Genomic DNA, 14,634 nt, shown 5'->3' on the forward strand with positions numbered 1-14,634 from the left:
TGTCCCAATGAAATCCTCGTTTTGTTTTAACAATGCAACAGGTGAAACAACCAGTGAAAATAAATTTTAATCTCCATTTATATATCAGCAGCTACTATAACTGTATTAAACATTTGGAGGGGAACAATGATTTATTCTTCCTTTAAATTATATCAGGCCTAATTCATTACCTTTGAACATTAATTTCAGAGATTTTCACGTGGTGTTAACTGAAGCAAAACAGGACAAAAATAGGTTAGTGCCACAACTTTTTTTTTGTTTGAGATGGAGTCTCACTCTGTTGCTCAGGCTGGAGTGCAGTGGTGTGATCTCAGCTCACTGCAAACTCCGCCTCCTGGGTTCAAGTGATTCTCCTGCCTCAGCCTCCTGAGTAGCTGGGATTACAGGTGTGTGCCACCATGCTCGGCTAATTTTTGTATTTTTAGTAGAGGCGGGGTTTCACCATGTTGGTCAGGTTGTTCTCGAACTCCTGACCTTGTGACTCGCCCACTTCAGCCTCCCAAAGTACTGGGATTACAGGCATGAGCCACCGCGTCCAGCCATAGCACCACAACTTTTAAGAGCAGGAAAATGGGATGAAGAGGAAAGAAACAATTTAGGAAAATAATGTTCACAAGAGAGAAAAGAAAACATTTTACATTGCAAACCAAAATATTACTAGTACACTAACAAATCAAGATAACTATAGCAAGAGACTAAAGTAGAATCTAATTTGCACTGATTAAGAAAAAAAGAAGAGAAAGTTAATTCTTTAATTTACTGAATTAAGGAAGCCCTAAACTTATCTGAACTACTGATATTTTTAACTTAAGACAAAATATACTTTTAAAAGCTGGAATTATTAATGAGAAGTAAACTATTTTAAAATTCCAACTTATTTCAGAAAACTTAAGATTTATTTAATAACTAAATCAATTTTTAGAATAAAAAAGCAGATTGTCAATTTAGCACATAAAAGCGCTAAATAAATGTTCAGATAACAAAGTACTAAAATGATACATTAATTATCTCTGAACCCAATGTTGAATATTCTCATGAAATACAATGTTTATATCATCCTAAAAACTATCATAAATATTAGCCAAAGTACTCACAAGTTAATACAGGGTTTTTCCACTCTTGATACAAAATGGGACTTGAGATTTCTAGGATATAGCATAATATTGATCCAAATTTTAAAAATTATATTCACAAAAGCAGCAGGGGAAAGTAGTAAAGATCTTCTTAAAGGAAAATCCTATATTACCAAATTTATTTTTTCCTGAAACAGGATAGCTAAACCCCTCATTATATGAGCACGGAAGTACACCAAGATGACAGTTTTACTTTCTTGATGTTTAAAGTTAGATTTCTTTCCTGTTAGAAGCACAAAATAAATATTTACATAGGGACCACCCTTAGGCACAGCAACTTGTAGGAGTGGCAAGAATGACTGTACTGCTTTGCAACCATGCTGGTAAAAAATATTTACATAACAGCTTCCAGGGAAAAATTTTCATACTTAGTTATAAGTGCAGAGGATGCAATATAAACAAATGTTCTAATTTATCCTCATAGTACATCAGTTCAACATTACAAATATTGTTCAAACGAAACCAATTTAACAAAAAGAAATCTAAATTCCATCTACAAGGAAAGTAATATCTTTTTATAAACTTTTATAGCATTGCATCTTTGTCTTTCTTAAACTACTTATCTTCCACCTTATTGTATTCATTTCTGTACATCTTCTGCAAGTTTAAGGAGAAAAGCAGCTCTCATTATCTAAAATGTCAATGTGCCTTGTACTTTGCTATGAAAGTGGAATTTCATAACTCAGTATGTTGGAATGGAAAGCAAAGCCCCAACAATGTTTAACCTTTTCGGGTTCACCAACTGCTATGAGAACCTCTTGATAGCTGTGGACCTTCTCCCCAGAAAACGATGCACAGGCAGTTTTGAATATAATCCTGGGGATCTCCTGAATACAATCTGGGGGATCTCCCTTAAGAGGTCCAGGGCCCCAGTTAACAATCACTGGCACATGAAATACCAAGAGCCAAACCATTCTTCAACTAAAGAGAACAGGGATAAAAAGAGGATGTTCAAGTTCAGGTTTCTATCAGATCAGTTAGGCTACTCACACAATAGACCAAAAAGACAAGAACTAGACATCTACTGACCATCTACTGACCATCTACTCACCTCCAATCACAACAAGAAAATCAGCCAATCGAAATAAACAAATAACCAACAACTCTCTTCAGAAAGATGATTAGCCTCAGAGCAGAGAACACATTCCAACATCAAGGCCTTCCTTATCTCCAAGTGTTCTCTGCTCTAAGTCCAGTCTGTAAGTCCTATCTAAACACATGGATCTCCCAACCAGGTTTTATTGCCTCATTCTTAACTATATATGGACAACCAAAGAATGCTATACATTTGAAGAAATCCTGACACATAAAGACATAAAAGAAAAAAAGATCTCAAAAGAGACCTCCTCCACCAGCAAAAAAAACTTCCAATAAGTATCCTCCAAGACAGTGAAGAAAATAATGCATCCAAAACAAGTAAATAATGTTAATACGAAAAATTAACAAGCAATAAATAAGAGCTATTGAAATGTAAAAGTTATCGCTAAAATTAAACAATTCAATAGAAAGAGTCCAAAGGTAAAGTCAGGAAATTTCCCAGAATATAGAGTAAGAAGGTATGATGGGATAGAAAAGAGCTAATACACTATATACAAGCAATGAACAATCCAAAAATGAAATTAAGAGAACAATTCCACTAACAATAGCATCAAAAAGAATAAAATACTTATGAACAAGTTTAACAAAAGAAATGTAATACATACACAGAAAACTACAAAATATTGTTGAATGAAAGAAAATCCAAATAAAAGGAAAGGCACACATGTTCATGAAACAAAGACATAATACTGCTAAGATGGCAACACAGTACTCCCCAAATTGATCTACAGATTCAATGCAATCCCTATTAAATCTTAGCTGGCAATACCAAAGCCACAATTCATGAAAGAAATAAATGATAAGCTGGACTTTATAGAAATTTTAAACTTCTGCTCTGCAAAAAAATATTCTCCAAAGAATCAGATGACAAGTCCTAGACCAGGAGAAAATATCTGCAAAAGACTTTTCTGATAAAGGACTGCTATACAAAACATACATACAGAGACCTCAACAATAAAAAAAGTAAACAACCCAATTAAAAAATGGGCCAGAGATTCTTAACAGACACCTCACCAAAAAAGGTATACAAATGGCAAATAAGTATAAGATGCTCCCCATCATATGTCATTAGAGAATTGCAAATTAAAATAATGTGATACCACTATATACCTATTTAGATGGTGAAAATCCAAAACACTGAAAACACCAAATGCTGGTGAGGATGTGGAGCAATAGCAACTCTCATTCACTGCTGGTAGGAATGCAAAATGATACAGCCACTTTGAAAGACAGTGGCAATTTCTTACAAAACTAAACATAGTCCTACCTACAAAGCAGCAATTGCACTCCTTAGTATTTAGCCAAATGAAGTGAAAACTTATGCCCACACAAAACCTGCACATGGATGGTTATGGCAGCTTTATGTTATTTTATAGTGACAGGGTCTCACTTGGTTATCCAGGCTGGAGTGCAGCAGTGTGATTATAACCTACTGTAGTCTTGAACTCATGGGCTCAAGCCATCCTCTTACCATGGCCTCTCAGGTAGCTAGGACTACAGGTGCACGCCACCACTCCAGATGTTTTTTTTTTTTTGGTAGAGATGGGGATCTCACTATGATCTTGAATTCCCAGCCTCAAGGGATCCTCCTGCCTTGGCCTCCTAAAGCACTGGGATTACAGGCCTGAACCACCATGCCTGGCTAAGCTTTATTCATAGACACTAAATCTTAGAAGCAATCAAGATGTCCTTCAATAAGTGAATGGATAAACGAACTCTGGTACATCCATACTAATCAGTGAGTGAAATATTAATCAGTGAGTACATTCATACAATGGGATATTTTTAGGCAACAATAAGTGATAAAAAGAAATGCATTATCAAGCCATGAAAAGACATAAAGGAAACTTAAATGTATACTCCTAAGTGAAAGAAGCCCCCTTTAAAAGGCTACATTCTGTATGATTCCAACTATATGTCACTGTGGAAAAGGCAAAACTATAGAGACAGTAGAAAAGATCCGTGGTTGCTAGGGGACTGGCAGGAGGTAGGCAGGGATGAATAGGTTAGCTTATGGGGATTTTTAGAGCAATGAAACTATTCTGAATGATACTGTAATGGTAGACACAAGACATTATACATTTGTCAAAACCCATAAAAAGGTAAAATACAGAGTTAATGCTCATGCAAAGTATAGATTTTAGTTAATAATAGCATATCAATATTGGTTCATCAATAGTAACAGTATACCACACTGATGCAAGATGTTAATAACAGAAGAAACTGTGGACATGTAGGGGGAATGGGTATATGGGAACCTTTTATACTCTCTGCTCAATTTTTCTGTAAACCTAAAACTTTTCCAAAAAATAAAGTCTACATATTTTTTAAATCCCAGCTGGCTTTATTGCAGAAATTGACAAGTAGATTCTAAAATTCACATGAAAATGTCAGGGACCCAGAACAGCCTAAGCAATCTTGAAAAAGAACAAAGTTGGAGAACTTAGACTTCCTAATTTCAAAACATACTACAAAACTATGTAATCAAGACAATGTGGTACAAACATAAAAATAGAGATAGAAACCAATAGAATAGAACTGACAGTCCACAAATAAACCATTTATGGTCAGATGGTTTTGAACAAGGGTGGCACTATAATTCAGTGGGGGAGAAATGGTGCTGGGACAAGTAGATATCCACACACAAAATAATAAAGTTGGATCCCTGCTTCACTGCAGGCTTGAACTCCTGGGCTAAAGCGATCTTCCCACCTCCACCTCCCAAAGTGCTGGGATTACAGGTACATGCCACCACACCTGGCCTAAAACTACAAAATTCTTAGAGGAAAATAGACAAGTAAATATTTATGACTTTGGCTCAGGTAATGGTTTCTTAGATACAACACCAAAAGCACAAGTAACAAAATAAAAAAACAGAAACATTGGATGTCATTAAAATGTAAAACTTTTATGATACAAATGATACATAATAGTTGAAAAGACAACCCACAGAATGAGAGAAAATATTTGCAAATCATGTATCTGACAAGGGACTTGAACCCAGAATATATAAAGAATTCTTACAACTCAACAATAAAAAGACAAGCCAATTTTAATATGAGCATAGGTTCTGGGTTAGGCGTGGTGGCTCACACCTGCAATTCCAGTGCTTTGAGAGGCCAAGGCAGGACGATTACCGGAGACCAAGAGTTCAAGACCAGCCTGGGCAATATAGTGAGACCCCCATCCTTATAAAGAATTTAAAAATTTTAAAAATTAGCCAAGTGTGATGGCACATACCTGTAGTCCCAGCTACTCAGGAGGCTGAGGCAGGAGGATCGTGTTAGCCCAGGAGTTCAAGGCTGCAGTGAGCTATGATAGAGCAACTGCACTCCAGCCTGGGCAACAGAGCGAGATTCTTGTCTAAAACAAACACACACAAAAAAGAGCACTGGTTTTCAATAGGTATTTCCCCAAAGATACACAATAAGCTAACCAGACATGGTGGTGCATGCCTATAGTCCCAGCTACTTGGGAGGCTGAGGTGGGAGGATTGCTTGAGTCCAGGAGGTTGAGGTTGCAGTGAGCCGTGATTGCACCACTGCACTCCAGTCTGGGTGACAGAGCAAGATCCTGTCTCAAAAAAAAAAAAAAATACACACACACACACACACACACACACACACACACACAGAGAGCACATGAAAAGATGCTCAACATCATTAGCTATTAGGGAAATGCAAATCATAACCACTCCACAAAGGTGCTACAATAAAAAGGAAAGACAAGTGTTGGTGAGGCTATAGGGAAATTAGAACCCTCATACACAGCTGATGGGAATGTAAAACAGTGCAGCCACTTTAGAAAACACTTCAGCAGTTCCTCAAAATGTTAAACACAGAGTTGCCATATGGCCCAGCAATTCCAGTCCTAGGTATATATGAAAGACAAATCAAGAGATACATCCAGGGCTGTCTGTAGCAGCTCACACCTGTAACCCCAGAACTTTGTAGGGTCAAGGCAGGAGGATCACTGGAGGACAAGAGTTCAAGACCAAGCTGGGCAACATAATGAGATCCTGTCTCCACACAAATTTTCTATTTTTTAAATTAGTCAGGTATGGTGGCACACACCTGTAGTCCTAGCTACTTGGGAGGCGAAGGTGAGAGGATCGTTTGAGCCCAGGTGTTCGAGGTTACAGTGAACAATGATTGCACCACTGCCTGTGGTGCAAACAAATCTATGTAACATAGTTTGTCTCTTAAAAAACAAAGATACGGCTGGGCGCGGTGGCTCAAGCCTGTAATCCCAGCACTTTGGGAGGCCGAGACGGGCGGATCACGAGGTCAGGAGATCGAGACCATCCTGGCTAACACGGTGAAACCCCGTCTCTACTAAAAAATACAAAAAACTAGCCGGGCGTGGTGGCGGGCGCCTGTAGTCCCAGCTACTCGGGAGGCTGAGGCAGGAGAATGGCGTAAACCAGGGAGGCGGAGCTTGCAGTGAGCTCAGATCCGGCCACTGCACTCCAGCCTGGGCGACAGAGCGAGACTCCGTCTATAAAAAAAAAAAAAAAAAAAAAAACACAAAGATACATCCACACACTAAAACTTGAATATTCATAGCAGTATTATCTACCATAGCCAAAAATATAAATAACTCAAATATCTACCAACCAATAAATGGATAAATAAAATGTGGTATGCCCATTCGGTGGAATATTATTTGACCAAAGAATGAAATACTGAATATGTTACAACACACAGGAACCATGAAAACATTATGCTCAATGAAAGAAGTCAGACACAAAAGACAATGTATGAATCCATTCATATTAAACATCCAGAACAAGCATGTAGAGGGAAAATAAACTGCCTCGGGTTTGCAGGGAGAGAGAATAGGCAATGACTTCTAAAGGGTATGGAGTTTCCTTCTAAGGTAATGAAAATGCTCTAAAATTAGATTGTGGTGATGGTTGCACAAGTCTGTCGATATGCCAAAACCACTGAATTGTACCCCTAAATGGGTAAATTTTGTAATATGTGAATCATTATGTCTCAATAAAACTTTTTAAAAAAAATATCTAACAGAGAATCCATCTTAGATAAGAGTTCCAGAAAGGAGGACATTATATATAATTATATATCATATAAAAATATATATTACATAAAACATATATATTATATATATGTATGTATGTTAGGTCAAGGGATATATATATATAAAAAAAAACAAGGCATTTCCTAGTCTTTGGCTCAAAACTGATCCCCAAAAGACTCACAAGATACCAAACGCAATGAATGAAAAGACCAACACTAGACTCAACAGTTTAAATTCCATAATACCAAGGCTAATGAGATGATACCAAAAGTTTCCAGAGACAAGATATAACAAAGTTACCTACAGAGAATAAGAAATGGACTGGCATCAGATTTCTTATTGGCAATATGGAATACTATTAGATAATAGAGAAATGTCTCCAAAGTTCTGAGGGAAAAGAATTTAACATAGAATTCTGTATTCAGGCAAACCATCAGTCAGGTAAAAAGTGAGAATAAATACATTTTCAAGATATGCAGGACCCAGAAAGCTTACTTCCCACACAAGCTTTCTTAGGAAGTTACTTGAGCGCATGTTGGGACAAAATGAGAGTTACTGTTAAAAACAACAAGTTATGAAATCCAAGAAACAGTGGAACCAACTTGGGAAAGTAATGATGGAAAGTCACCATAAGACAGCTTGCATTAGACCTAGATTGCAATCCATTAAGTATGGAAACATCAAGACTGAAGGCTCCATTTGGGAGGAAAAATACATTAAATACTTAAAACAATATAAGGGTTAATGATTGATGACACAAGGTAAAGAAAGATAATTAGAAACTCAAGAAAAACAAAATCATTCAAGAAGGGAAATATAATCATAGTACCTATATGACTATACAGTCAACAGTCAACAATATTTATATAATCATTATAGTATAAACATGGTTTATTGTCAGTTTTAGAATATACTTGTAAATAAAGCATAGAAGATTCAAATACAGTTACAAAACAGAGAAACAAGGTTAGTAATTACCGATAGTGCACTCACGGCCCAGGCATTGCTCTAAATACTTTATACCTAATCCTCACAATACTCGCACAGTATGGTTATTATTCCTACTTTATAGATGAGGAAATTGAGGCATTGAGAGATTAACTAACTTGCCCAAGGTCATACAACCAGTAAATGGCAGAACTGGATCCAAATTCAGATAGCCTGGTTCCAGAGTTCATGCTCTTAACCATTATACTATGCAGCCTCTCAGAATATAGATATTATCAATCTTGACAATATAAAAGTAAAAGTTCAGGTAACACTCCATTCCCCACAGATTTTGAGGCAGCCCATCAGAATTCCAAAAGTAGCCTATCAGAATGCCAAAAGTAGAAAATTTTGAGGGCAGTATTGATAAATGCAAGGGAAAAAACTGATTTCTTTGCTTTCTATGATATTAATCATGGTAGATTCACATGATCTCCCAAGACTGGAGCCCAAACAAACCCTCTCTTTGATTCCCTAAAGAAATGCACTGTTCTTAAAACTCACTTATAGTCTGTCTCATTGCTAATAATAATAATAATAATAATAAAATAAACTTTAAAAGGAAAGAAGGAGACTATTAATATTCTCCGCTTACATCAGGAATAAAGAGATAGTGTCTCCAGTGGATAGAACAGAATAGAAAACCTTAAATATATTGAAGAAATTGAAAAAATAACCAAGAGATAAACTCAAAACTGTGATACAAGTGTGTCAGGGCAGGAGTGGGAAGAAGAACATGATGAGCTATGACCTTATCTGTTATAGCAGAAAGGCAATTTTAGATATATAACATCTAAAACTGATAAATCAAGAAATAGTAGTACAAGCATATTATTTAGGCACATGGCTAAAAATTACTAACAGAAGTAAAAATATAAGCAGTTAGATTAAAAGTGTTTTTCCCAGGGTAATAGAATGAGTAAGGAGAATTAGATCAAGGGATTCATTTTTCCACCATGTATCCTTCTAATAATTTAATAATTTATTACTCTGATGAAAAAAAAAGAACATTTGACACATACTAGTTGGTTTCTTTCTTTAAAACTGCCTAGAACTAGAAGAAAATTTTGAGCTCACCTAGCCAGTCAACTCACTTTACAGTTTAAATGTGGCAGAGTATATTTTCCACAGATGGCCACACCATTCTATCCCATCCACATGTTCAGCTTACAACATGACACTGTCTCTCCTCCAACAGAGGTGGGGCCTATGTTCCCTCCACTTAAATCCAAGTGGACCCGCAGGAGAGATCATATGTCAGGACCACAGAAACACACACATACACACACAGACAGAGTGAAAGGGAGAGAGGGAGGGAGATGGGGATAGAGAAGGGAAGAAGGGGAGGAGAAGTCAGGAAAAGACGTATACCTGAAGAATCTTCCTAGCCCAGGTTTTAGACTTTATCAGTGAGCCTTCAGATTTTCAATGTCCAATACAGTGGCCACTAGTCATATGCAGCTATGCAGTTAATGAAATTAAAATTGAATTAAATTTAAAATCAGATTTTCAGTCATACTAGTCACATTTCAAGTACTTGGTAGCCACGTACGGCTAGATTCTACTGCATTGCACAGGGTAGACGTAGATCTTTTCCATCATCGCAGAAAGCTCTGTCTATAGTGCTGTTTCAGATAATTCCACTCCCACCACCTTCAAGCCGCCCTGCTAATGCTACGTGGAACAGAGATGAACTCTTCCACAGAGCCCTGCTCAGAATGCAAATTCGTGAGCAAAATAAATGTTGTTTCCACCCACCGGTTTTTGGGGTGGTTTGCCACACAGCCATAGAAACAGGAACACACGGAAACTAAAGCTCAGAACGTGAAATAATCTGCTAGAGTTTGGGAGTCCACAAAACCAGGTGAAGAGTGGAACTAATCACATTTCATTTCAACACTCAATAAATGTTTGTGAATAAACAAACAGGAAAATTCTCAATATTTGAGCCCTAGATCTTTTCTAACCCCAAGTAGTCTGTCATCCACCAGGAAAGTTTATCTGCTACTCCAGAAAAAAGTTTGATGTTTCCTGGCTCTGAAGGAACAACAGGAATCTCAGAAATGTCAGCATCCATGAATTTGTGACTGAATATATATCCTAGCTTATTTTGTTTACTAGAATCACCATTTGCGTTAGGTGGAGCTCCATTTGCTTTTCCAGTTTTTTTACACTGATATAGCACTCTTTACATTTTGAAGTATTTTGTTTAAGTCTTATAATTTTTTTTTTGAGACACAGTCTTGCTCTGTTGCCCAGGTGGGAGTACAGTGGCGAGACCTCAGCTCACTGCAAACCTCTGCCTCCTGGGTTCAAGTGATTCTCCTGTCTCAGCCTCCCAAGTAGTTGGGATTACAAGCATGGGTTGCCAAGCCTGGCTAATTTTTGTAATTGTAATTTTTAAAATTTTTTTAACTGGCCAGGCACGGTGGCTCACACCTGTAATCCCAGCACTTGGGAGGCTGAGGTGGCAGATCGCTTGAGCTCAGAAGTTTGAGACTAGCATTGGCAACATGGCAAAACCCCATCTCTACCAAAAATAGAAAATAAATCAGCCAGGCATTGTGCCACGTGCCCGTAGTCCTAGCTACTCCACAGGCTGAGATGGGAGGATCGCTGGAGCCTGGGAGGTCAAGGCTGTAGTAAGCTGTAATAGAGCCAAAAAATTTTTAAAGAGTCAAACAAACAAAAAACCTTTGCAAGTATCTACCCATATTAACCAAAAGCTTTCTCTTTTAAATACTCCCTTTAAAAGCAAGGTATTTTAAATAAAGTACACTTTTTTTTCTTTTTTTTGAGACAAGGTCTTGCTCTATCACCAGGCTTCAGTGTAGTGGCACATTCATAGCTCACCGCAGCCTCAACCTCCTGGGCTCAAATGATCCTCCTGCCTTAGCCTCCCAAGTAGCTGAGACTACAGGCATACATGAACATGCCCAGCTAATTTTTAAAGATCATTTGTTGTAGAGACAGGGTCTCACTGTGATTCCCAGGCTGGTCTGAAACTCCTGGGCTCAAGCGATCCTCTTGCCTCAATCTCTCAAAGTGCTGGGATTACGAGGCATGAGCCACTGTGCCCGGCCAAAGTACAATTTTTAATTACTTGAACTAATGCAAGTTATAGAGTTGAAGAGTAAAGAATATAATTTTGAATTAAAGAGAATCTCCATCTAAACATGAATATAGCAAATGTTATGAGACTTTATTTTGAATAATGAATAATGAAGCTACATTGAAACAACCTGGGAGATACCACAGACTCCTCATCTGACCATAGCACAAAACTGGGCTTCATGTGCAGACACAAAATTTCCAGCCAACACAAGCCTAAGCAGACGTGCCTTATTAAGATTTCCACATACAAAATTAGGTGATTAAAGAATTAGTGTTAATTTTTAAACTGTACAGTTGCTCTAATAGCTATGTTGGTAAAGAGTTCTCTTTTAGAGATACATATTAGAATTATCAACAAAACAGTATCAAGGGATTTGCTTGAAATTAAAACAGAGCTGGGAGTGGATAGTGAAGGAGGGTATAGATGAAACAAGAGTAGCCGTGAGGTAGTGACTGCAGTAACTACTCATGGATGGTTCATTATATTCTCCTTTTATACCTGAAAATGTCCACAGCAAGAAAGTTAAAAACTGAACAACAAACAGACTTCCCTAGTTCAATGTTTTGGTTTGAAATGCAAAGTTAGGGTTATCAGAGTATGAAACGGGGGCAAGTAAAATTCCAACTATTAGCGAGAAGGACCAAAATGTCAGAAATAAGCACAAAATGTTTCTGATGTATAAAAACAACTGTCACTCCAGCACATACACACAGTTAGTCTCGAGTGAGGGTTACAGCCATGTTAGCTGACTCACACTTTACATAGAATGCTAATGTGTGTGGTTACTGAATTTCTGAGTGCACAGCCAGCAACTAGAAGGGAAGCTAATCAGGAGTTCAATACCAGCCTGGTAACTGAGCCGCATCACTTACTCTTACTTTTCTCCCCAGAAAAATGACCGTGGTGGCTACATTAAGAGGCCTGCCTTGATGATTGGAAAAGATATAACTGCGAAGTATCTTGGAAACAGATTGTCCAATCCCAGCCAACGACTTGCCTGCAACATTGTGGGAGACCCTGAGCCAGAGTCCCCTGGCTAAACTGCTCCCAGATTCCAGGCCCTCAGAAACTGCATGAAATAATACATGTTTATTGCACTAAGTTGCTATGTTTCGGGGTAATTTGTTACATAGCAATAGAAAACTAATACATCGTACTTAGGGTAACAATTTATTATTTGATCAGCTAATTTTTTTTCTAAATACAGTCATTGAACCTCTTTGCTATGTTAATTAGATTACACAAGGGAACCCCTTAAATCATCTGAATAGAGTGCTCATCACCTTGTAATGACATGTTTATACAACAGGATATTATACTCAGTATTGAACTTCTTGAATCTAACCTTGCTACATATATGATTGCTGTGAGGGTAAAAATCCAGACCTGTGGGTCATGATTCAGTACCTGAGGCCCTGACCCAACACTCATACCCTATATCTGTATATAAACATAATGTTTCTGCTCTACAATATAGTTCAATATTAATAAAAGTACTCTTAGTCCTACCTGAATAAGGCATTTGCTCACATCACTAGCACAGAGTGCTTTGTTACAGCTCAGTGATGCTGGAAGCCATGTCAGGAACATCAGGATGGCTAGAGTAAGCACAGCAACATAGTGTAACTTCATGTTTCTTCAAAGAAGATGATCAGTAACTCCCAGGAAGCTAAACAAACAAACAAACAAACAAACATAACTAATTCAAAGGCAAGTGCTAGGGTAAAAACAAATATAAAAATGAAAAACAAAACATAAACTAAGACTCATTGTTTGTGTCAATAGACTTTTTCTTTCTTTTTTAGAGTCTTGCTCTGTTGCCCAGGCTGAAGTACAGTGGTGCGATCACAGCTCACTGCAGCCTTCAATTCCTGGGTTCAAGTGATTCTCCCACCTCAGCCTCCCAGTTATCTGAGACTACAGACAATACCACCATGCCTGGTCTTCAAAAAACTTTTGAGTGATCATTTAAAGATCATTCTCAGTGAAAGATTATACAAATATTTAAAAATAAACAGTAATTTTATATAATAATGGCTTCATAGCAATCTTCGAGGACCTAGAACACTACAGTTCCTCAGACTATCCAGAAATGGTGACTGTGAAAGTAGAGTGAGTATATCTAAACCCTCAGTAACCTGAGAATACATCAGGCAAATAGCTAGTTTCAATACTGCACTGCTACTATTCAACTTTAGTTTTAGCTCCATTATTCAACTTTAAGACCCTATAAAACTATTAATATTGTATTATAATTTTAAGATATTTAATTTTCATTCTTAGAATCAAAACAAAATTTTAAATGGAAATTATTCTAGGGTTTAGACAGAATAGAGCAGCTCAAAGCAAGAAGTAGTCCACAGAGTCACTTCTTAAATAATTGAGCAAATAACAAAAGGCAGTGTAAATTATTAATTGCATTAAGAACTCTGGGTAATTATTAGACTGTGAAGATATTCTTTTTTTGTTTTTGTTTTCTGAGACGGAGTCTCTCTCTGTTGCCCATGCTGGAGTGCAGTGGCGCAATCTCCGCTCACTGCAACCTCCGCCTCCCAGGTTCATGCGATTCTCCTGTCTCAGCCTCCTGAGTAGCTGGGATCACAGGCGCCTATTACCACGCGCAGCTAATTTTTGTATTTTTAGTAGAGACGGGGTTTCACCATATTGGCCAGGCTGGTCTCAAACTCCTGACCTCAGGTGATCCACCCGCCTCGGCCTCCCAAAGTGCTGGGACTACAGGGGTGAGCCACAGCGGCCGGCCAAGATATTCTTTTAATTCTATTAGTATCATGCATTCTTCAGAGTTACTAAGAAGATACTATAGTTCAAAAAGAAGAAGGAAAAAAGACTAGCACAAATACAGTTTGACAGGAGCCAAACAGTATACATAGTTATTAAACTTTAAATACGGAAAGATATAATTTCTTCAGGTTAAAACACCTCCCTATCAAACATAATAAATTAAAATAAATGACTACTGACATAAGAGGGATAAACAGTGAGTTTATGGGGGCATTTATGATTACTCTAAACTTTTATTCTAAGTGTTACAAAGTACATTAAAGGAAAAACAATAAAAGAGTGAAAAGAATAAAGGGCTTTGGGCCTGGTATGAGTCAATTTTGAAAGAGAAAGCCCTGGTGATCATTACTGAGGCTCACAAAGCATTCCCTAAAGACCGTTAGTAACCTAATTTCCTAATGTATTTAACGCCGCATACCAAATAGGATGATTTCTGGAGCAACCAGTACATATACGCAG

General features: G+C 37.5%; 1 protein-coding gene across 1 annotated transcript in view; it reads right to left on the reverse strand.

Moving 5' to 3' along the window:
• The window catches only part of TWSG1 (twisted gastrulation BMP signaling modulator 1), a 66,117-nt gene that overhangs the window by 50,612 nt on the left and 871 nt on the right, over positions 1 to 14,634 (reverse strand). Inside the window, exon 2 of the mRNA XM_025365460.1 lies at positions 12,883 to 13,042. Within this exon, the coding sequence (XP_025221245.1) occupies positions 12,883 to 13,005 (123 nt within the window). The 5' untranslated portion in view covers positions 13,006 to 13,042. The remainder of the gene's footprint in view (positions 1 to 12,882; positions 13,043 to 14,634) is intronic.

This window comes from Theropithecus gelada, chromosome 18 (genome assembly GCF_003255815.1).
Source record: "Theropithecus gelada isolate Dixy chromosome 18, Tgel_1.0, whole genome shotgun sequence".
NCBI lineage: Eukaryota > Metazoa > Chordata > Mammalia > Primates > Cercopithecidae > Theropithecus > Theropithecus gelada.